At 52.6% G+C, this 23,637-nt stretch overlaps 4 protein-coding genes across 4 annotated transcripts; 3 read left to right on the top strand and 1 right to left on the bottom strand.

The window, feature by feature from the left end:
- Positions 1–4,105: 4,105 nt before the first annotated feature.
- On the top strand, positions 4,106–4,459 carry J7T55_005785 (uncharacterized protein; the record flags this gene model as incomplete). The annotated part of the gene is made up of 1 exon (XM_053137133.1): positions 4,106–4,459. The coding sequence occupies one exon, from the start codon at positions 4,106–4,108 to the stop codon at positions 4,457–4,459; it is 354 nt and encodes a 117-aa protein (XP_053000556.1).
- Positions 4,460–9,524: 5,065 nt separating this feature from the next.
- On the top strand, positions 9,525–11,401 carry J7T55_005786 (uncharacterized protein; the record flags this gene model as incomplete). Its single annotated transcript, XM_053137143.1, has 3 exons — positions 9,525–10,122; positions 10,357–10,730; positions 11,300–11,401. The coding sequence occupies 3 exons, from the start codon at positions 9,525–9,527 to the stop codon at positions 11,399–11,401; spliced, it is 1,074 nt and encodes a 357-aa protein (XP_053000557.1).
- Positions 11,402–13,507: 2,106 nt separating this feature from the next.
- On the bottom strand, positions 13,508–17,947 carry J7T55_005787 (uncharacterized protein; the record flags this gene model as incomplete). Its single annotated transcript, XM_053137154.1, has 9 exons — positions 13,508–14,650; positions 14,736–15,021; positions 15,142–15,381; positions 15,652–15,843; positions 16,035–16,051; positions 16,516–16,582; positions 16,749–17,125; positions 17,183–17,839; positions 17,900–17,947. 9 exons carry the CDS (start codon positions 17,945–17,947, stop codon positions 13,508–13,510), a joined length of 3,027 nt encoding a protein of 1,008 aa, XP_053000558.1.
- A 551-nt stretch (positions 17,948–18,498) lies between these two features.
- On the top strand, positions 18,499–23,290 carry J7T55_005788 (uncharacterized protein; the record flags this gene model as incomplete). The annotated part of the gene is made up of 9 exons (XM_053137165.1): positions 18,499–18,551; positions 18,658–18,677; positions 18,755–19,067; positions 19,118–19,544; positions 19,620–20,298; positions 20,366–20,561; positions 20,637–20,839; positions 21,466–22,104; positions 22,155–23,290. 9 exons carry the CDS (start codon positions 18,499–18,501, stop codon positions 23,288–23,290), a joined length of 3,666 nt encoding a protein of 1,221 aa, XP_053000559.1.
- Between the last annotated feature and the right edge of the window lie 347 nt (positions 23,291–23,637).

Consider the following 23,637-nt stretch of genomic DNA (forward strand, 5'->3'; position numbering starts at 1 on the left):
ATTGGTGTTTGTGTTTTGGTATAGGTAGTCGAGGTTGTTTGGTGGTAGAGGTGGGTCCTCGGTCTTTATTAAGGTTGAGGAAGAGGAGGAGGAGGTGGTAGTGGTGGAGGGGGAGGGGTGAGGTTGATGTTTATGATGCCTGGAGCTGCTGACGGGAAGTAGCGTTGGCAGTGTTGTTATTGTGGCTTCGCCGAGGCAGGGCAGGGCGGAAGGCCTTTTTTCAGGTGGAGTGGAGCCTAGCTGGAAGCTGAAGGATCGCGATGTGGTGGGCGAGGTGGACCTCGCGGGAGGGGGTGGGAGCGGGAGTGGGGGGTGTGCTGTGGGGTTGGGGTACAGGGCACCTGCAGCTGATTGTTGCTGCTGCTCCTGCTGCTCTCTGACTCTGCCTTTGTCTCGGTGCTTGTCCTTTTTATGTGGAGGCGAACCGGTGTCACACATGCATCGATGGATGGATGGATGAATGGATGATCCACCGACCAGGAGATCAGATGCAACTCGGAAACACCCAGTAGTGGGTATGTAGGGCAGTAGGGCAGAAGTAGCGTGTGTGCAGGTGTGTATGCGCTGTCAAGCAAGAGATGTTGCAGGCAGCAGACTCTGCAGACAGATGACAGATGACCGTCTTCGACGCGTCGAAATCAGGGAAATAGGGGGCAGAGACAAAATAAAAGCCAAGGGCCGCAGGTGAGACAGGGCCCCTTTGATTCAGAAATCCCCAGGTCAAATGAGGAATAATAAGCGGGAGGCTGGGGGCGCCTCGGGACGTCTAGGGACCTCCTGGATTGTCTCGGTTTGGTTGCAGCCGACCCGACAAGGAGGCTCTCCTTTCCCAAACGTGTCGCGGTCTGTGTGTACTGACTGAGTGTCGATGTGATTGTGGGGAAAAGGATGGGCGTGCGTGCGTGCGTGAGAGTGTGTGCGTGCACTGGCCTTGCAGCTCGTAGCTCAGTCCTTGAATGTGAGTGTCCCGATGCGGATGCCCAACTGCAGGATTGGCGATTGCGAAGCCGACCGTGATAGGATGGTCGTCGCGGGGTCCTAGACAAGACAGAATGTCGATCCGAGATGCTGTCTGAGCTGAATGTTACTCGACCGAGGCTAACCTTAACCTGGAAGCTGGATGTGTGAAGGCGACCGTGATTTGATGGCCGATGTCGATATTGTTGTTTATTATCGTTCCGGCAGAGCAAGCGGACAGGTGGCTAGATAGATGAATAATATATGAGACACGATGCAGTGCAGCTTAAGTGTGCAGTGCAATACTATGCGATGCCGTGCGATTGAGATGCGACAGGGTCTCCGATCCAAATTCGCGGGGTGCAGATGGATTGCCCAGGAGGATGGATGGATGGGTGCAGGCAGTAGGAGAGGCACTATTAAAAGCCTCGCTGGTGGGTTTCCTGTTTCTTGGCAGCTGACAGACTGGCTTGACCGGGATGGTCACAGGCAGAGAGGACAAGACGAGGGAAATCTCGGTGAATTTCGTCGTCTTAATGCGCGACTATCGTTGCTGACACGAATTGCCCAAAACGGCAAGCGACCAGAAATGAGGTAGCAGATTGGTTGATGCGTCCACGAATTCGGGCCGGCACGGGCTTTGCTTTGCTGTTTGCTTTGTTGGGCGTGAGCAACAAAGGGCGGATGATTCGGTGGCGGATGATGCACACGCTTCTTGTTGGCTTTGTCGGTGAGGTGTTTGTTTGATTGATTGATTATGTTGGCTGGTCGATTGGTTCGACTTGTTGAGTTGAGATTCGGATCGTGTTGACAGCTGGGTATCAAATGAAGAAGCAGGCAGGTTGACGTGGAATGCGTATATTGGGTGTTGGTATCAGGGTATCAAGAGGATGAAAAGAAGAGCACGATTGTAGTACAGTCGAGTAAAAGGAAACACGGTGGCCTGCCGAGGTGAAGATCAAGTCGAGGTATGAGGAAATAATAGAAACAGCTTCAGACACGGTGAAGGGGTGGCGGGGCCGATGCGTTGTTTTTATACAGAACTCCAAGGTTGTCCCAGTTCGACTCGATCACGCACACAGACAGGGCGACAGGACGACCAGACTGTACGGAATGCGATATCTTGGCAGGCGATGGCGGATGCGAGGATGTGACTTGTTGGGCCCCGACGGCAACTGATTCAATATCATGCACCCGCAGATTTTGCCTCGCGTGTGTGTTTCTACTTTCGATATAACGTCGCTGCTCTCCCAGTGCTGCTGTGCCTTTGTTTGCCGTGACAGCGCGCGGGATGGGATGCCTGCATGTACGTGTACGTATCGATGTAGATGTGTACAATGTGTACGTATTTCTGCCGTTGGTTGTAGCTGAGCCCTGTCGGCCGGGTCTGGACCTGGACAAGTCACAAGTCAGGCAACCCGGTGCGCGTTGACTTGCGGCTCACGAGCTGATAGGCCTGGATCCGAAGCGTCGGTGTCAGATGCCGTTGCCTGCGCTCTGGCTGGTCTCTTGCCTGCCCGCGGTTGTTCGTTCGCTCGTTCGTCCCCAGATGATGGAGGGGGGCGACGTAAATTACTATATTGGGGGGTTGGGTTGCAGAGATGTCACGGTACGAAGATGGTCCAGTTCCAGCAGAATTTCTGAGTCGCGCCGTTTTTTGTTCGGAATTCGCTTTTTGCATTTTTTATTTTCTTTTTGCTTTTGGCTTTTCCCACCCAACTGCGGCCGGCCCGAAGAGATGGAGCGTAGGACGTGAGGTGGGATGCGGCGCAGCCCTTTTAAAGTGGTTTGTACAGAGTGATGGAACTATGATAGATGGATGATAACCTATTGCTGGCCAGCTGAGCAGACATGTGCAGCACAAGTGGAATTGTGATAAGTACGGGTCGACGAATGGTGATTGATTTCGGTGCTGTTTCCGATTTCATCGGTTCTGCCAATCGCTGAGGCCAGACCAAAAAGGGAGGAAACGTTTCTCCTCGGGAAAAAGGCGGCGAGGGTTTGGATCAAGTGAGATATATGTGTGATTGACTGTCTGCTGCTCATCCCTGCGTAGAAGCAAAGTTCGCCTTGTTTCTTCCATCTCACCCTGACTCGGACTTGTCGGGTGCGAGGGCATCACGCACTCAAAGCCAAGATGGCCAACAATCAGGGGTACAAAATGCATGTATTGCGTCGAGGGAACGATGACGCTATTAGGGTGCAACTTGGGCCGATGGGGCCACGATTAGAGTTGACAGACTGCCAAACAGGCCGTAGTCTTGGTTTCGCCGCCGGGTTTCTCGGCAGGGGTGGCCTCCTTTTGCCGCGCTGCCGCTCCCAAGCTTTCCCCAGATTCCGGTATTTTACGGATCGGATTCTTCTGTGCGATCTTTTGTCCTGGATCGTGACGGCTCGAGTGCACTCGCATCGGATCGCTTCATCTCTTTTGTTCCGGAGGTCTGCTCAAGAATGCTGTGTCATCAGGCTGAGCCGCCGGCTTTCGGGCGACAATAAAGTCCACGGGAACTCAATCTTCAGGAGCAGAACGGCCGAAACAATCATGTGAAGCGGTCATGACAGTGCGTGTATTGATCTTCAGAAACACCTATTGCATCTGGGCTGGTGCTGACCGTGCAGGCCGCCCATCATTTTCCCTGACAGCCTGAGCACTGGCGAAGACGGCAGCTAGACAACTCCAGGGCTGGCAATTCCTACAGCAGATCGCTGACAGATCGGAGAATTTGTTCCCTCGCCCATAGCTAATTAGTCGATATGTGAGCGATCGTCCGGGTCGCCGCCGTCCTTTGGAGCGTGCGATCGACAGCGCAACCGTGGTCTTTACCGAGGCGGCGGTGTGGCGTAGCGGGTTGCTCCTAGGGGCTGGATGACGGCGCAGGCCTGCAGATGTGCTGTGCACAACGCATCTGTAGTCTACGTAGTCTACGTACCGTAGTCTATTTGCAGTACCATTATGCCCGCAGCGGTGACGACATTCTGGGTCCCTTCTGACGCCTTTCGCCTCATCTCCCTCCCGCTCTTTCTGTGTTCCCGGCAACTGAGACTAGCATTGAGCCTCATGCCAACACTTAAAAAGAAACACAACTGGGTTCCCCCGGAAAGGTTCCTCCGGAAGGGATAAGTGTAGGTTTGTCAAAATCTCGATTCGATGCTCCGGCCGGGTCGGCAGCTTTGTGACGAGAGTGTCTCGATTTACTTTGAGCGCCTGCGGCGGGAGCCACCGGAGTGGCAGACGGTGAAAGATGGGGACGGTGGTACAGTCGTGTCCCGCCGCTCCTTTTCCTCGCATCTTCCCGATCTCCACTGGATCGTGGGCGGCGGTCTGCACTTGACCGCCCCGGTGACTGATTTGGAAACGCTTCGCATATTGAACGCGCGCTGCATCGCTGAGAACGGCCAGCTGGTATTCAATATGACTGCTCAGCTTAGCCATGGCCGCCTATTTGGTTATCACTCAGCTCAGCCACCACTGCAGCTGCACTGCTGCACTGCTGCCAGCTGAAAATAGTATTTGTACCCCTACCCAGCCATGCTGTCAAGTACTCTTCAGTTCAGCCGCAATGCCGTCGCCGCCGGATGGGCCTTTCGGCCGAGCGCCGTCGCACTGCACACACACCTGGGTAAGCTCCCGCCTTTTCCCTCTGTTGGAATCTAGGCACCTGGGCATCTTGGCTGCCGACGACCAGAATACCCAATTGCAACCGAAACACCTCTCTTATCCGCCGGTCCAGCCGCGAGGGATTTTCGAATCGAGTTATTATTACCGCTGCTACTACTACTCCAACCATCCATGAGAGAAATATGAGCACGAGACTCTTCCGATGGTTTGGTGACTCGAACGACACGCGCCCTAACCACCACCTCACGAGAGTTCACTATTCAGGCATTCAGCCGGGCAAATGCCGACGTTTGAGTTCCCGTTTCGGCAACCGTGCAGCTCGTGTCGGTGTAGTTAACATGAGTCGAGCTGAGAAGAGCACTCAGACCGAGGGCAAAACATCCCGGCTACACATATACTACTCGCATCGGCTGTCAGAGCACCGTGACAGATGATATGAGATGAGATGAGATGAGATAAGATGGTGGTCGCAACACCACCAAATTCGGGTGTGGTATGCTAGATGATTACTTCCACGTGGTCCCACTCCTCCCGCTGCCTGGTCCTTATGTTCTCTCCACAAAAGAGCCTCAACCCGCTGCTGCGGCACGATCGGGGTCCTTATGTAGCTTATTTTGTGCATCCACACCCAGTAGGGCTGATTGACTCCTATTGCTCGGATCCTGTGGGATCCTATTTCCTCACGTCAGATTTTAAAACGCCGTTCGCTCCGCTTTGTCATCGTCGTCTGCTACCGCTGCTGTACGACGATACTATTCTCGCTCCCGCCCGGGCGCGCGCACCATTTCGCAAAAGTTCGCATAGTTAAGATTTGCGTGGTTTCGTGTTGCGACTCTACCTTTACTCTGGTACGATGTGATATGTGAGAAGTGATTCGGTGACGGCAACAAGTCGCGATCAGATGCAGGGATGCGGCTGGCTGACCACCACCCACCACCTGCCATCAGCAGGCTCGTAGTCGGGGCCCCAATTTCCAAAAACGGTGTTCCGTGCAGCTTCACACGAGAGTGAGCGTTCCAATACACATACGCATACGCCGTGCCAGCGCTGTCCTGCCCTCCGGCTCAGGACGTTCCCGGATCAGCTCCCTCGTGACTCAGGTCATCTGCAGTCCGCGAACGATCATGTTCCATGCTTCATGCTTCGAGATGCCGCCGCCGCCGTCGACTTGGACGGATCGGCGATGCCTCGGGCCAACCTCGACATTCCAACGGTCGGGCAGGTAGACTAGGTGCTGAGTCTTGTACTCGCGGTCTGTTCTCACGGCACCACACAGCTCACACCGCTTCCATTCCTTCTGGAATCCTTGGCGCTCCCTCCCTTACAGCGTGCTGACACGCGCAGGATCTCCTGTGCAGCGAGGTAAATCGACGTCGCCAAACTCTAACCTCATGAATCAGGCCTGGACCCTTTGGGGGCTGAATGGATGAGAGTATCCCATACCTATGGTACATACACCCATCTATATGCAACACACACACACACAGACATATAGCCTAGTTTCCATGTGTCTGTCCCTGGGAACTGCTGCATAGGCTGCAGAACGGGGACCCACAGCTCCGTGAGTGGGTGTTTCCGGACCCGGACACATTTCGGTGGTGGCTGGCCCGCGTTCGCGGAAGATGCAGGCCCGCAGTCTTTTACATGACCTTTTCCGCGAATAATGTTGTGCTCCCCAGCCAAAACATCCGTATAGCCATACATCTTGTAAACAGCTACCAAATTCGCGCGCCGATGCATAAGCTTCTTCCTCACGGGATGCTAAATGGAGGGCTAAACCCAGCCTCCCTAACACTGCCAGCACATCGCGCTCGCCCTCAGAGAGGAGCCTCATCACACTACCCGCCCAAGCACATCACGGGACGACGAGTAGTGATGAATCAGAAAGCTCCCACATCACCCGCGATTATTCTCTATCCCGCTGTGACCGCCACATAAAGGGACGCGACTGCCTTTTCACATGCCTGACTCGGGTCAGCTGTTCATGGATTACCCGTCTTGTGCGCCGTCCAACCAGCCCGGACGGAGAGGGTGTGGTGGTGGTGCGGGGTGCGGTTTGTGATACTGACGGCCTCCCAAGCTCCCTCCCGGCTGGCTGCCAACCAACCCATTATCTCCATTCCACCCCAGCGGATAAACAGACTAACACAGTAACGGAGCGAAACATCCTATTTGTGCAACCCCCTTCCGCAGCTGGCGTCGATCACCCGCCCCCCAAGCCTAGGAAGCCGCCTTCGCTTCTCTTCTCCCACGTTTTGTGGCTTGCTCTATGCCTGCTTCCTGCTTCTGCCGAAGCGAAGCGAACCGAGGCGAGCGCCGGCCCGCTCGCCTGTCTGCGTCGGCTATGTTTTGGGGAGAGCCAGCGGCGTGGGAGGAATATGGGACGGTGCCATCACTCTGTTCGATAGGCTCCGTCTCATGTAGCTTGGGTTCGATTGGGCAATTGCTGCCGAGCGAGCGACTTAAAAAATCTTAACGCTTCTGACTGTCGATATATCCCTTCTGAATATTACCTTCTTACCTGCCTCATTCCAAAGTTTGTAGAGTATCGGGAAACAGCGATGTATACCACCTAATCGAAGGGGATCGCCCGAAGGGGCTCGCCTCAGAATTTCACCTTGTCACGATACATGCCGTCGAACCCTCCCCTGAAATGACTCTCTGCACAGCACAGAATCCAGCAACACCTCGACGTCATGATCAGTTCAGAAATCACCCAACCACGGGGAAATTGAGTTTTTCTAGAAGGAGAAACACTCGACGTTAGAGCAGCCTGCCATCTCGACTCAGTGTGGCGGCGATCACCAGCGACCTGACTCGCTCGACTACGTCAAGGCCTCAGGGACGAACGCTCACTCGCAACGCCCGCATCGTGGCGGCTGCAAGGTTCAAACCTTATTGTGAATCGGCTCTGGCTTTGCTCCCGAGCTTTCACCTCCGACTCCTCCTAATGTACGTGTGCCGAGGGGAGGAACCGGCTACCAGCTGCCTGCCACTGTCAAAGCGACGGCGTGGCGTCCCGCTAGGGCTGCGTGGTGATGTTGCGGGATTCCATCGTATTGCTCCTCAGCCACGTGTATCGCCACTGAGGGCTCCTCGACGCCGAGAAGAGGGCGTTCCATCGCAGGCTGCCCGATGGGCCCCCCCTCCGCTGCCGGCGCGGCCCCACAGATCCGGCAGGCAGTGAATGTTTAACCAAGCGAACCGCCGTTCCTCCAGCCCGGAAGCAAGTGTGGAGCACGATCCCACGCTGCTGCCAGGGCCGACTCAACCCTTCCGAAACAAATTGACACGCCGCACAGCAGCAGCAATCCCGCCGCTGCCGCTGGGAACACGTTCTGCTGCGCGTTCCCCCGCCCTCCCCCCACGTTGATATGACGGACGATAGCGCAGAATCGAGATAAGGCCGCATTAGCCCGCCGTCGTTGGCAATCCCGGGAAGAGCGGTGGCGGATCCACTCCCTTACAGACGGCCTCACGTGCCCGCGCGCCCTCGATGCGCCAAGGGATCGCCAGCCTGCCGGGACGGGCGATGGCATTTTGCCCATGAACCGATGACGATCCTGGCGTCGTGTAGTTGCCGCGAGGTAAACGGCCCCTGGGATGTATCGAGAAGTCTCAGGCGAGGTAGCTACTTTGGAGACAGACTGGTAACTTTGGAAGTGGATATGGACGCCAGTGAAGAACCGTGGGGGTTCCGAAGAACTGGATGGCACCGGGATTCCTCTTTTGGCGTCAGTTGAGACGCTTAGAGCCGGCTTCAGACTCTCGTAGAGCTGTTGGGTTATTGCCAGGGGATGTATATGACCTGCCTCCTACTTCTCAGCCGCTTGACGGCACCAAGCGGGTTATTGAAGCGAGTGCCCTGTCTCGGTTTAGCAGCCTGGGAGTTTCGCTGAGGGCGATGTCTAGACGTAGAAAGGCAGCGCGTCAAATAGCTTTGGCCTATGGGGACACCCCGGTCTTGAGCAAAGACGAGCCCAAATGTTTCAAAAGTAATATTCAACGCAAACTCAATGCAAGCGCAGAGATGGCCAAGTAGCTGCGGCAAGTCAGTTCTACTCATCCGTATACAACAAGGAATCATCTGAGCGTGCAAGAAATCCGAGGCGAAATTGTCCCCTAGTTAGAAGCAGTCGCGTGTAAGGAAATAGCAAGAGTCAAGTCACAAATGACTTATGCAAGGTGTATGTATGCCGTCGGGAATCGGAGTTGTGTTGTGGCATCTGATGAATAGCCAGGTTGCTCTCTAGAGAGCTCAATAAGAAGAATCAGAAGAGAATGTCTGATTGTTTGAAGCCCACGCACCACTTCCTAAATAAATTGCTACGTGTCTAACGAACCAGAAATCGCCGCCAGGATGCTCGTCAACAATTATTCACTTCGGACAGGAGCTATATGATCCTCGTTGCGAATATTGACATTTGCCCTTCCCAAGGGGTCGCGCTTTCATGTCGGCAGGGGTAGGTCCCAGTCCTGGTGGACTTCAGATCCGAGAGAAGTCGCTTGCAGTGGAGGTAAATAATAAGAATATGGGATTTCCATTTCTGAGATCTGATACGGAGCGGCTCGAATCGAACGTTCAGTGAGCAAGTACGCTCATAGCTTTCAGTACCAGACTTGATTCTTGAGATAGACCGAGTCTTTTAGTCTTCTATTTCTACATCCAAAAGTCACAGGTCTCAATGAATTAGAAATTCCAGCCAATCACGTCAGGGCTCACCTTGACTGATAGCGCGCTTATATTCTGGATCGGCCTAAGAACAACTCATAGCAATAAGTACCCAGGTAGGCGCAATATAAACACTACCTGGTTTTCAGCCAGACAAAGGCGAAAGTTCCTCTCACTTTGTAACAGCAACCCAGCTTGGCTCGGACGCAGATTCTATTCGACTACTTCCTCCAGCATATCATACTTCGTCACGGGGTCTAGCGTAGACAAACAAATATGTCGTCGTCCTCAAAGCTGGACTCAAAAGACGCACAATCAGAATCATCATCGATTGTTTACGGCCATGAAAGCTTCGCGCATTTCCAGCCCAAAGTCCTCGCCCTTGCCCGATCCACAATTTGGCCTCATTCACAGCCCAATGATGAGATCATCGTTGAACGTCTTCGGGGCGGTGGCTTCAACCGGATTCTCGGCCTGACTTTGACTCACAGCCAGAGCAAGGGCCAATATCCAACCGACATTCAACCCATAGAGACACGAGCTTCTAGGACACCTGTCGAATACATCCTGCGGATCCTGCGGTTCGACGCTTCGCAAGTCGACGCTGACGTTGCTGCTCTTCTTTTTGTTCAGCGCTTTCTGAACGCCGAGCAGCAGAATCGTAGGCCTGAGATTCCCGCCCCAAGAGTCATTTTATTCGACGAGACGGAGGACAATTGCCTCGAGTCATCTTTCATGGTCCAGAACCGTCTGCCTGGCCAGCCCTTAATAGATGCCTACCCTCAACTTGGGCACAAGCAACAACTCAGAGTGGCCCAGGACCTCGATCAAGCCTACCGTCGGATGCTCGCCAAATCGAGCGCGCAGGCCGGAAGTCTAGTACTTCCATATGATAGCAAGACTCTTGAAGCAGACGTTCACGTCACAGCTTGAGATCCGTGTGCAGCAATCTTCTCGGATGGAGTGCAGAGAGTACGGACCTCCACTCGATATCGCGCCGGTCGAAAAGACGTGTCTGTTCTTGAGCTAGTAAAGCGAACCTTTTAAGACCAGAAGACGGAGATCCAAGAAAAGCTGCCTAAGGATTTACTAAGACCGGCTCGGATAGACCAATTCTGCACCATGGTCTCCGAGATGAACGCACATGGCTATTTCAAGAACTTCAACGGACATTTCGCACTCTCACACCTCGACCTTGAGCCTCGGAATATCCTAGTCGACCCGGGCACATCCTCGGACAGTCCGATCATAAGCGGCATTCTCGACTGGGACAGTGCCGTTCTGGCCCCAGCCTTCATGTCCTGTGCCCCGCCCATGTGGATCTGGAACTGGCAAGAGGATGAGGACGAAGATGAGCGGCTGGCAAACGAAGAGCCCGCAACCATCGAACAGAAAGAGCTCAAAACAGTCTTTGAGGCTGCAGCTGGTGCTAGATATGTCCACTCGGCCTACCATCCAGCTTATCGGCTGGCCCGGCGTCTTGTGCGTTTCGCAATCCATGGCATACACTCAAGTGAAGGCGATGACGAGGCTGAAAATATGCTGAAAGAGTGGCAAAGCCTTCTCAAGGGGCATTCCTCTGCAGATACAAGCAGCCAACGACTTGCCCATACCCTTGATCAGTATTTAAATGAGGATTGCATGGAGGATTTATGGGCCAATACCTAGAGATATACATGATTGTCTGCCATTCATCAAGTAGGGCTGTCTGCGGCTGAGGTCCAAGCTGTCGTAGAAGACACACAGATGCAAATTAGGGATCAGCAATCTCCTGAGCCATCTCAAAGTCTGTAGCATGATTCGGACACAAAAGGCGGTGTCATCATCAAAATTATGTTGCTTAAAAGTCACCAATCGCTAACTAAGCCAGCCTGAAGCCGAGGACCTTGATGCTGTGCACACATAGTTGAAAGGACATCGATCGGCAAAGTTCCCGAGTCTCTTTAGCGTCTATAGAAGAAGTGAGAGGTCCATCATGCTGTGGAGGCCAAGAAACGTCTACCGCTCGTCAAAATGTGCTCAAGAGGCTGCAAAATGGCTATGCTGCTCAGGCTCCTGACCCCAAGCTCGAGCTTGGGGATCGTGAGGACAATAAAGTCGCTCCGGAATTCAAGCCTGGAAACAACACACTTGAATACCGGCCTATCCATTAGCATTAAAACATGATGAGTTCGGTATCTTTAGAAATCAGATGCAATGACTTTCAAAGTCGTTAGGACTTGAAAGAATGAATACCATCTTGGTTCTGCCCTGCATCCCGCTGCAGATTCCTGCGGAAGCGATTTTGCTATGACTTCGGAAAGAAATTCTTCTTTCGGAACAGTAATCAGCATATTGGAAACGATCGTGGATCTTGAGCATTTCATGCACATCACCAATCTTCGATAATCGATCTTCCAGTAAGTCATAGTCCCATACCTGCACTCGGACTATAGCTTCGCAGGTGTTACAAAGAAAATAGCAGGTCCAGTTGCTTTTTATAACTCTAGTAGCATAGCTGGAAGATGAGTATAGAAGAAAGAACAATCTCTCAGTACTTCAAGTTGCGTTCAAACTATTTTCACCACTGTGATGCCACAAAGTGCGTACTCGCCTGGATAGTCGGCGAGTGGTACGTCTTCCGGGTTGCTCGAGGCCACCGACCAAATGAAACAGACACCGAGTCTGGCATATGCATACTTCTACTGTTTACATAAAAGATTCCCATTGCAACCTCTATTTTCTATTCATAGTCCTGGACCAACGGAACAACGTAGACGTCGCCAAGGATGATCTTGAAAAGCTCATCCAAGGAGATCCGTAGGCGTATATTAATCGCAGGACTCTCGAGTACCCTCGCTTCCCATAGATGGCGCCTCTTGTAGATCAGTGTGTTCACAAAAGTAGCACGCATCAGCCAGCACCGTATCAGAAGTTCACCGCTGTCCACCCGCCCATATCGGTGAGCTGGGTCGACTAAGCTCACATGCACTCCTTCCACTTTGGCCATGGCAAGTCCGGAGTCTTCTTTTCTCAATCTCGCCCTCCGCTGTCAACGTGGGCTCAACTCCACGTCGGTCAACAACGAGCGGGTTGACTTCGTAATTGGCCTATATCCACGCTCCACACCAGGTTCACGAGCAGGTCGATCCGAAATGGGCGGCGTAGTAGTCGTCACCGAACACAGACGCAAATGTTTGTGCTATTGCCGCGAGCGCAACAAGCCTGTCTTTGGGTATGGGAGGCTGCGACTGGTGTACTAATTGACGATATCTGTCCATGCCTCATGTGCACTATGGTTGCGCTCCCCAACCGGGCAGCTGAATGTTCAGCCGATATGGTCAAAGAGGTCTTCGAATGCAGCAGAGCCTTGTGGGAGAGCTTCGTTCAAAGACTGCACTGCGCGCAATTCTAGGCGATACAACCCTCTGTGGAATGAAGTAGCCGAGGAAACATCAGTCTCTCCTGCAGAACTCAGCCCTTAGTTGCCAAGAACTGCTCCATTCTGACGGCAGATAGTCATACCGAGGAAGAAAGACCTTGTAACGTCGTAGATTCGTTGCGCTGCCTGGGCCATTCGGCTTGACTACTATTCGACGAGGACCAACGTGACCACCGTCTTCGCTGGAATCCGAATCTTCCACTTGGTTTGGAAACCAGGATGATGCAAAGAATTCTCGATGGTTGTCGGTGTTTTGTTCTTTCGAGGCATGTAATTCAGGGCATGTTGCTGTATCAAGAGAAAGATTTAGGCAGCAGCTGCGTAGATGCACGCCATGTCTCGAGCGTGGAGGAGCCAATCAACCTTGAAATCCTGCAGAACAGATAGACCATCAATTCATATGCATCGAATATCTAAGTGATGGTAAACTGAGATTATATCATGGGGGCTCTTGGGAAGGTCGTTGATCGGTATGTACCTCCCGAAATTGTCCAAATTGTCCAAATACAAGACTAGGAATGGCGGATCACGATGTCACTCGTGGGTGAGAGTTGTATACCAATCAGAGGAACGCTCTGTAGCCTTGTCCAGCACTCGGGGAGAACTTGAGTCTGCAAGATCGATGAGGCATTTAGGACAGCATGCCAGGTCCTCTGTACCATTTCTTTTCACATAATCGTGGTCGCGCTCGCACTTGTCACTCCACGTCTTTGCGATATCCAAGAAACCCGTTAAGGTCTGACCTTGCAAATTTTTATATTTTGCTATTCGCTCACTATATGTAAATACAGAAAACAGTCACATCACTATCAAAAGTTATAGTGTCTAAGGCTGTCCTTTAAGCAGAGTCGTACTTCTGGCCCTCATGCAAGGCCGCGTCGGCCATAATCTCAGCCCTCATTATTTCTTTCTCTTCCTGAGCTGCCGTGTCTTTAAACAGCTCGTCCATCTGCTCCAACGTCTTACCTTTTGTCTCAGGGACGAGAAAGATTGCCCAGAAGCCGGACAAGATACAGAATGACCCAAAGAAAACATATGTGCCAAAGCCCAGTTGTTCAAGCATAGGCGGGGTAGCCACTCCTACGATGAAGTTGCAAAGCCACACTGTGGCAGTTGACAAAGCGACACCCTTCGCACGTGTTGCATTGGTGAAAACCTCGGCAGGGAGACACCAACCAAGGCAGGAGAATGTGCTTCCATACGTCAGAATGAACAGGAAAGCCATAGCAACAGCGGCCCAGCCGGCTGCGGGGTTGGACGGCCAGTCATGGGAGAAGACGCCGACAAGGACCGCCATGATAATCCAGGTGAGACCGGAGCTGAAGCCACCGAAGATGGCTAAAGGCTTACGGCCAACCTTATCGATGACGAGGAAGCACATGCCAACGGCAACCCATTGCAGAATGTTGAAGATGCCGGACATGATCAGAGCCATCTCTGGGTCCTGGCCCAGCGACTCAAACAGGGTGGGCGCGTAGTAGATGAAGGCATTGATACCAGAGAACTGCTGGAAGAATGCGACGCCCACGCCGACAACAGTGCGACGCCACAGCTTGAACACGTCGAGCCATTCGATAATCTCGAGCCTGATCCCGCTGACGCCAGGGTGCTTCTTGTGTTGGATCTTCTTCTGGATCGCGACTTCGGTCAGGATCCCATGGTGCTCCGCCTGCACGCGGGAGTCGGTGGTCGGCAGTCTTCGCAGACGCGAGAGGCTGGAGAGCGCCTCGTCAGGCCTGTCAACCAAGGCGAGCCATCGGGGCGAGTACGGGAAGGCCTGAATTCCGAGGCCGAGCAGGGTTGAAGACACCATCTGCAGGCCAAAGGGGATTCGAAACGATGCCTCGCCGTCGATGTGGCGAGTTCCGTAGGTGATCCAGAACGAGATAACGACGCCTCCAACGATCGAGATGGACTCGAGCACCAGGAGTGTACCTCTAAGGTTGGGCGGGGAGATTTCAGAAATGTAAATGGGTGCTCCCTGAACACAATGAGTCAGTCATCAGGCGGTCTATTGTCCACTAAAGCACATGAGTATAACGCGAAAGCGTTAGAGATTATCTTACCATGGCCAAGGTGCCGACTCCTATTCCTCCAATTGTTCTGCCAGCGACCAAGACGGCATAACTTCTTGCGGTTGTCTGCATGATGGCTCCGATGTTGAAGATGATGACGACGAAAGCAATGGCCCGTTTTCGTGATACCCTGTCGGCGAGTGCGGGCATGAAAAAACATCCGAGAAAGGCGCCAAATTCGAGCATGCCAGTCATTAGACCCTTTCCGAATGCAGTCTCCGCCCGGGGAAACACAGCGTGGAACTGGTCCATCACGTTGATGATGGATATGACACCCCTGTGAGAGAAATGTGGTCAGCGAGCTGGTTCGTCACGTTGTCCGGGCTGCCGTCGTGGCCCGATTTGTAATGGTACGGAACATAAGGCTGCCAAACGGGAAGGGAGAGGTAGACGTAACTGGTCGTAGCCAAAGGAGAAGCCGCCCATGGAGGCAAGTAATGCTGCTCCGAAGATGTAGGGAGAGCTGATCAGACCCTTGATGCCTTGCTCTCCATACGAGACAGTTTCCGATGGGTTGAGTGAGGCATCGAGGATAGGGGGGCCAGTCTTGGCCTGGTTCTCAACCTGCTCGACATTGGCTCCGCCAGCCGAGTTGAATTTAGAGTCCATGCTGCCCCTCGTACCACAAAATTGAGGCCTGGGAAAAGAGGAAGAGGTGTTAGATATTATTGCAGAGTCTGTGGGACTTGGTGAGGTAGCATTTCAAATCTGCAAGAGGGGATAGGCTCAGCGAATATATACTGCCGTCAATGCTCAGGTGTGGAGTCTAGACTCGTGCATCCCATGGGTCCCAGCGCCTTGGAATACTGTGGTAGTCGACCCCCTTCCCCACGGGGAGTTGTGCACGTGCCGAGCCACAGGCATAACGGGGTGGACCGAATTCCTGGGGTAAAATCGCCGTTCTCACGGGGTAGCCCCGGCGTCGTCATAGTGCAAGGCGACGGGTTGCAGCCCCAGCCCTTCGGGCGAACCTAAAAATTGCCGCATCAGGAACTCATCGGCGATGAAACCTTGGCGATCTTTAGCCTGACAGCCTGGATATGTCCCTGGATCGGGCTGCTCTTCCTTGTTTTCCCCCTTCAGAATGAAACCCCGTCTTCTGCGTCATCATGCACGTGTCTGCCTAATGCCGATTTATTCCCAACTCGTCCAAATCCGGGGTTGGCTCAAGGTTCTTTGGGATGCTGTCGGCGGGTCTTGCTAAGTATAACCTCATAGCAGCAATGCGTTATATTTCGGTTGTTGTCGGCGCAGAGCCGTCTCCAATCCACTTGTTAATATTAGACATACAAATCTCTCAATCTCATCTAGGTAAAGATGGTCAGCCAGTGTCAGGTTGAGGAGGGTCTGTCCTTTTGAATCCCTTGTTCAGATCGCCTTAAGTGCATCATGTCCATTACTCGTTACCCATAGTTGTACACGACTCAGTAGCGACACAGACGACACCCATCGGTCACGATGCAATGAATGCAGCGTAGCTGCATAGTTTTAAGATCTACAATCAATAGATCACCCAAGAGATATGCACGACATACAGGAGACATGAGCATACCTCGGTACCTAGCACAATACCACCACCTATTCGATGGAATGAAAGGATCATGGGTTGAACTATCAAGCTGTGATGGGACGACAGTATTGTGGGCGTGAAATTGATGAGCTAGTGATTGGCTGATAGCACTACTGGCCGTCCCTTGACGCGTGACCTCTCGGAATGGGTAAGTAAAGTAAGGTTTTCATAGAGTAAGGCTGTAAGTGGACTTCCACCTACATAAACCATGTCAACTTCTGCCAGTAGGATGGTTGCCATTATGCCCCGCATGGCTAGTATCGATGATCTGCTCCGAGTTATGCTCAATGAACGCCCAGCCTTATTACTGCTCGATGCCACCCCTGGAATTGAATATTACATAGTCTCTGACATATGACGACATACAACGGACTCTGAACTTATGGTATATGTCTATAAATGGTAGCTGGTATATCTAAGCTGAATATCCTTACAGTCTTGCCCGCTCGGGAGACTCGATCCTGTTTCCACTCTCGTCGAATTCGATCTTCTTCCCCGAAATCAGACTCTCTTGCAACGCACAACCAATCCTTACGGCGTTCACAGCCCCTTCCAGCTTCAGCGGCGGTGGTGTGTTGTTCAGGCAGCTCTCAGTGAACTCGTTGGCCTCGGTAATGAATGCCTCACGGAAGCGACCGTAGTAGTCTCCAGGGATCTCACGGCGAATTCCATTAGGCTCAAATAAGTTTACCAGGTTGAGCTGAGGCTGAGTGTTGATTGCGATCTTGCCAGCTGTGCCGAAGATCTCAGTTGTGTCTTCTTGGCCGGCTGCCATCATGCGGGAGCAGAACAGCTGAGCAATTTTGCCGCCCTGAAGAGATGAGTTAGTTTGGAGGCTACCAGAAGAGATGTTAACAAGGAACCTCACATAAAACTCGACCACAGCAACAGCGTTGTCTCGATCGTTATGCTTCCTCAGATCAGGCTGCACAGCTGTGATGCCCACAGCAGATACGCTCTTGACTTTGCTGTCCTCGCCGAAGAACCACAGCGCCAGATCAATATCATGGATAGAGCAGTCGACGAAGATACCACCGCTGAACTCGGCATAGGCGACGAAGAAGCCTGACGGGTCCAGCTTATCAGCAGTCTGAGATCGGAAGACCGATGGTGTGCCGATGGCTCCTGTGGAGAGGCGCTTGTAGGCGTCTCGGTAAGATGCGTCAAACCTGCGCGAGAAGCCGCAGATGACCTTCTGCGCCGGGTTCTTCTTCAGGGACTTCTTATATGCGTCAACAACGGACTGTGAGATCTCGACGCTCGTGCTGAGCGGCTTTTCGCACAACACGTGCAGGCCCTTCTCGATGGCCTTGATGGCCTGCTCTGCGTGCACCGTGGTCGCGCTGGAGACGACTACAGCTTGCAATGTGGACTCTTTCCTGAGCATCTCATCGTAGTCCAGGTATGTCCTCAGGGGCCCGAACTCGGCCTGTGCCGCATCCAGTTCCGCTTGGACTGGGGAGCTCACGGCTATCAGGTTGGCCTTCGGTGTGAAATTTGCGAAATGGCGAGCATGTCGCAACCCCTAAATTCAATGTGAGTGAGATGCCCATATTACACCAGGCCCTGACCAGCGAGGACTCACCATGCGGCCAAGTCCGGCCACTGCTACATTCAATTTGTTGCCGGACATTGTGTCTTTGTTTTGGATTACGGGCGGGGGTTAGTGGATCGGAGGAGAAAGAGGTGAGGATATGCAAATAGGCGATGGACGCGATCGTGATGATGTTCTGAGTATACGCTCCCTCCCATATATACGTTTTAGACCTACGAAAACGTGATACAGCGGTCAACAGTCAACCCAACCGAAAATTCCGTTGTCAAAGCCCCTCATCCGGCCGGCTGCTACCTGCATTAGCGGCATGCGGCAAGATAGATCCAAGTGCCTAGCTTGACGATCAGCCGCCAAGGGTGGCCTTAGTCAAGCCAGAGCTGTCCTTGATCGGCGAACGCTACCGAATCAGGCTTTTTATGGAGACAATCCCCGCGTATTTGCACCTTGTTCGTCGTTTGAGATGGGGATAGTGGGTACTATTTGCCCCCTTGTGTGATGCGGGGACAAAGTTCCCCGGGTTATGTTTTTCCTTTTCTAGGGATTCTTCGCCGATGCCATCGCCTTGTCCTTCCTTGAATTTGTCCACTCTTCTTGTGCGTCGCCAATCCTACAACACGACCAAACACAGTATGGGTGATAAGAGACGCGGCAATGCCCAGTGCAAAAAGACCGTGCTTGAGATGTAAAGGTACGTACCTTCCCTACTGAACGGCCGGTTGTGAACGGGCAGCCCAAGTACCCGTCTACAGATTTCCACAGTACAGTGCGTATATTGGTTGACCATATAGTGTAGAAAGGCATGAGAAGTGTAAGTGTGCTCTTGCCTCCTGTCATCCTATTGACCGTCACTTGAATATGCTCGTCTGACGCCAACACATCTTGTAGGTGATGAGCAACAGCCAATTTGCGGAAGGTGTGAGAAGCGTGATGTTGAGTGCCACTGGCCAGAGCGAAAGTGGAAATCATTTCGGCGAGGGTCTTCAGCCAGCTACGAAGCCAACTTCTCGAACGACCAGTCTTGGGTGAATAGTAGACCTCGAGCATGCAAGTCCTCCTCGATCAACAGCGTCCTCAACATCATCACTGACTATGAGTTCATCCCACAGTTCGCCATGTCGGCCGGAACAGCACATCCACAACACCTCTGTCTCATGTTCGGGCTCATAATTCCCCGGCCGAAGTACCAAATCCGACTGATGTGAATACTACTGGTCTCACGAATGGAAAGGACTACCAAGGAGCCACAAGGAGTTTTCAGGCACAAAATCACGCACAGCCATCTGTGGGATCTCCATCTGGAGAGGAACGGTTCTTTATTGCTGGAAAAGATCTCCTCAACGCGTCCACACCTGGGTCTTCTGGTCAGGTCGCCAACTATAGCTCACCATATGATGGGTCTTCCACGCAGGTGTCACATTATGGCCCAAGCCCTGACTATCATACGCCATCACATTCGACTTTTCCATCTGTGGGTTCCCCGGGGGTCTTTCAGTCTCCTGCGGCATCAGCTTCGAATCAGCTTGACTTTGTTCAAGATTCACAGCCTAGGCCATATCATCCCACGACTGGGAATGGTGCGAAGACGACCGAGCACATTCGGAAGAGTCATTACCCTCTTGATGATGTACAAGAAGCCTGTCTCTTGCGACACTTCGTGGAAGTGATCGCTCCCTGGGTACGTCGAACACTTCATATACTATCTCACTTTATACTTGCGGCAACAAAATTAGAGTACTCACAACCGAACCAGTTTGACCACTGCGACAATCTGCGTCACTTTCAGATCACTGCCCCTAAACGAGCGCGACACTGTGCACCACTACTGAACGCGATTTTCGCAACCGCAGCCAGGCACTTAGTACGAGTTCCTCGGTTCAGGACAGGGCCAGGAGGAACAGTAGAGTACCTGGGGCAGCCTCTTCCAAATCTGACGGCACACACAGCTTTCGAATACATGCTCAAATGCATTCCAGCACTGCATGACGTTCCTCAAATTCAGGACGAGGAACAGCGAGAGAACCTTGCCGCCGCAGCTGTGATACTCCGCCAGTGTGAGGAAATGGACCAGAATGAAGATAGCAGGGAAGGTACAGACAAGGTTGGGCCAATTGTAACTGGTGACGCCGTGGGTTCTGCACATCTGGGTTCCCGAGAGTCATCCCAGAGCTCTGATCACGGCGTCAACTTCCTGGACATAACAAAGGCTATTCTTCGTACCACGACGACAAGCGGATCCAACGGCCTCACGGACGCTGTGGGCTGGCTGGCGTTACGGCAGGAGATTTACTATGCCTTTAGTCTTGGGCGGTCTCCACAGATCAGCCTTCCTTATGAGCAGGAGAAGGAAGCTTCGCAGGTGAACAAGGTCATTCTGCATACATACCAGGTAGCTAAGTGGAACTATGGGGATAAAACGACCCAAGAATGGGGTGAGTGAGCTTCAATGCGGAAACAAGTGCCGCCGCTGCATCACAACTCGCTGACATCAAGAATCAGACAGGCTCAGAGCACAGGAAAAGGCACTGGAGACGAATTGTTGCAGCCAGTTCAACCCGGTCTTAACGCGGCAGGCGGATAAATCGAGGGGTGAGGTATTTCCGCTCGTCTGGTATACCTCTGACGGCGAGGTAACAGCAACCCAGCACTTTATCCTGGCAAAGACGGTCTTAACAGCCGAAAACCCACATCTGAAGTAAGTCATTTCACAACGCCAACAAGGATCCAATTCAAGGAACTAGAGCACGAAACTAATGCAACACCGCGAAAGGCATAACCCAGATCGCGGGCTTTCTCGAGAAGCTGAGCACCAGGTAAGATCTCACATTCTCCAACTGTGTGGGTTGGCGATGCATCACCTCCAATCCCCTCCGAACCTTGTCACTGCCGCCGTCGGAATCATGCTCTACGGTGACTATTTTCAAGATCCGTGGGAGCGGTCGGCATTGCTGCGAGTGCTTGACGAGTTGAAAAGTCAGCACGCTTGGCCCGTGAGGAGGGCCTATCAGATGATGGGGGTGCAGCTTACATCATAAACGTCAATAGTAATGAGCACATGTGTTGACGTGTTGCTGCTTGATGAAAGTCGAAGACGCCTATATCTGCTCCAAAGACGTACACTGATTTTCTCCGGTCACAGCCTACTAAAGGTTTGATTCCTCAGGGCCCCCTCGATTTCTAAACATTTTAATTCGTATCTTGGAACCAATGTGGAATCTGCGTTGCTGCCCTTAATGATGTAGAAACAAGAGGAAGGCCATAAAATCAATCCTCCGTCCACAAGGATTGACAAAATAGTCATCGTACGCAACCGCGCTTCTTTGGCCAACCACTTATGTGTCACCAGCACGATATAATGTGATGGAGTAGGTGCTCTCCTCTATTTCAAGGATCACAATGGAATCATCGGATTTGGTGGAGTTAACGTTCCATCTGTTCGTTAATCTGTGTAGTCAGTGCGGGTATTCAGATAATTCGGATGACGACGAGGATTGGTGTCATTGTTGCCAGTCGTCCCCGCGTTCCCCAGCACTTCTGACGGCCTCTTCCCCCCTCGCATTGTCCCGATGCTGAAAGATGTCGCGTGTATAACCCGACAGACATGATGAAATCTTCAGCGACGGCAATGCTCTTGCAAATCCTGCTATTAGCGCAAATTGCCACGCCTCGAAATGTGAACATATCGGTGGACGTTTCTCAGACCCTCGGCCGGTGGGCATCAATCAATCAGTTCTTCGGCTGCGATGAGCCGAATTTCGCGTACTACCCCTATGGCTCAGCACTGATCAAGGAGCTTGGGGCCCTCGGCCAGAGTCAGACCTATTTTCGAACCCACAATTTGTTGACGACCGGCGACAGTTCCAAGGACCTGGTTGGTGTCCCTGGACTGAAATGGGGTAGCACGGACGCGTATACCGAGGATACAAACGGCAATCCTGTCTATAACTTCACCATTATCGACAGGATATTTGATTCATATCTTGCTGGAAATGTGAAGCCATACCTACAGATAGGGTTCATGCCACTTGCACTAGCGTCGAACCCGGAACCATACTTCTTTGAATTCGACCCAGCTGCTGGACCAGACAGCATTTATACTGGGTGGAGCCACACGCCTACGGATTACGAAAAATGGGAGCAGCTGGTGTATCAGTGGGCACAGCATTCGGTGGAGAGGTATGGCCTTGATGAGGTGAACTCATGGTACTGGGAGGTGTGGAACGAACCCAACATTGCTTGTAAGTCTCCTTTAATTGAACTCCAGGGAGACGGCTAATGAGTATCGTAGACTGGAATGGCACCAAAGAGCAGTTCCACGAGCTCCATGATCGCGCCATCGCTGCCGTCCTTCGTGCGGTACCAACTGCCCGAGTCGGAGGCTGCGAGGTAGCAGGTGGAGCCGCGGGTTCTTACCTAGGCGACTTTCTCACCCATTGTGCCAGCGGTACAAACTATGCCACCGGAGAGATAGGCACGCCACTAGACTTCATCTCATTCCATGCCAAAGGCGCGCCCTTGTGGGTCAACTCGACCGACAGCCCTAACGGTGGATACGTCCAGATGAACATATCCACTCAACTCCGACAAACTGACGAGGCTTTCGGGGTAGTGGCATCTTTCCCCCAGTACAGGTCGACCCCGATCGTTATGGGCGAGTACGACCCTGATGGTTGTGCTGCGTGCACCTCGCAAGCATACGGCTATCGCAATGGGCTGCTATACCCTGCTTACACGGCTGCTTCTTTCATGCGTGCTATGAGTCTTGCAACCCAAAGAGGGGTCAACCTGACAGGTGCTCTAACATGGGCCTTTGAGTATGAACAGACGGCTTTGCTACCAAATCAGACGGGCCTTTTCGACGGCTTCCGAGTCTTGAGCACGCATGGTATCGACAAGCCTGTCCTCAATGTCCATCGGATGTGGGGGCTGATGAACGGGGATATGGTCAGCACGAATAGCTCTGGACAAGTATCGACGGATGTGATACTCAAAGAGGGCATCAGGGGAGGCGATACAGACGTGGGAGCCGTCGCGACCTTTAACAGCAGCACAGAGTCTCTGTGCGTCTTTGTCTGGAATTACCACGACCAAGATCTTGATTTTCCGGACAGCAATGTCAACATTGACATCCAGGGTCTTCCAGCCGCCTTCTTGGACAGCACCGGCGGACTGAATTTGACTCATTATCGAATCGACAACGACCACAGCAACTCGTTTGCTCGATGGCAAGCCATGGGCTCACCGCAAGCGCCGTCGGACGAGCAGTACCAAGAGCTCATCCAAGCAGGAAAGTTAGAGGCGCTTTCTCAAGGGGAGACGTTATCGATGCCTATTGACGGAAAATTGTCCTTGGGTTTCTCCTTGCCTGTCAGAGCTACTTCGCTCTTGGTGCTGCATAATGACAAGAGTGCATCCTTTGTCTAGGTTTCGCCATCGTTTGATCAAAGATCCCCAGAGACATCGCTTATTCCAAGTATCTCAAGTATCTCAAGGTATCGCGTTGATCTCTCCCATGTTTATGGTATGGGTGCGGATGGGTGCCGCTTAAATAGGCTGGAGAAACGGTGGCGAGTGACAAGAGTGGAACCTCCGATATACCTTGGAGGCACGGTACAACTATATAGGCTTTCGGGCTTGCCGATCGGATTGATGTCAAATGAGGCCGTATAATTAGTAGAATTATCTAGGATATTCCAATCCTACTGACAACATAACCTGGTTCCTGGATGTCTAGCCCTTCGATACGTTTTCCTTCCACCGAAGATGAGGAA

This window comes from Diaporthe amygdali (genome assembly GCF_026229845.1).
Source record: "Diaporthe amygdali strain CAA958 chromosome Unknown NODE_1_length_4327563_cov_65_473760, whole genome shotgun sequence".
NCBI classification, from domain to species: domain Eukaryota; kingdom Fungi; phylum Ascomycota; class Sordariomycetes; order Diaporthales; family Diaporthaceae; genus Diaporthe; species Diaporthe amygdali.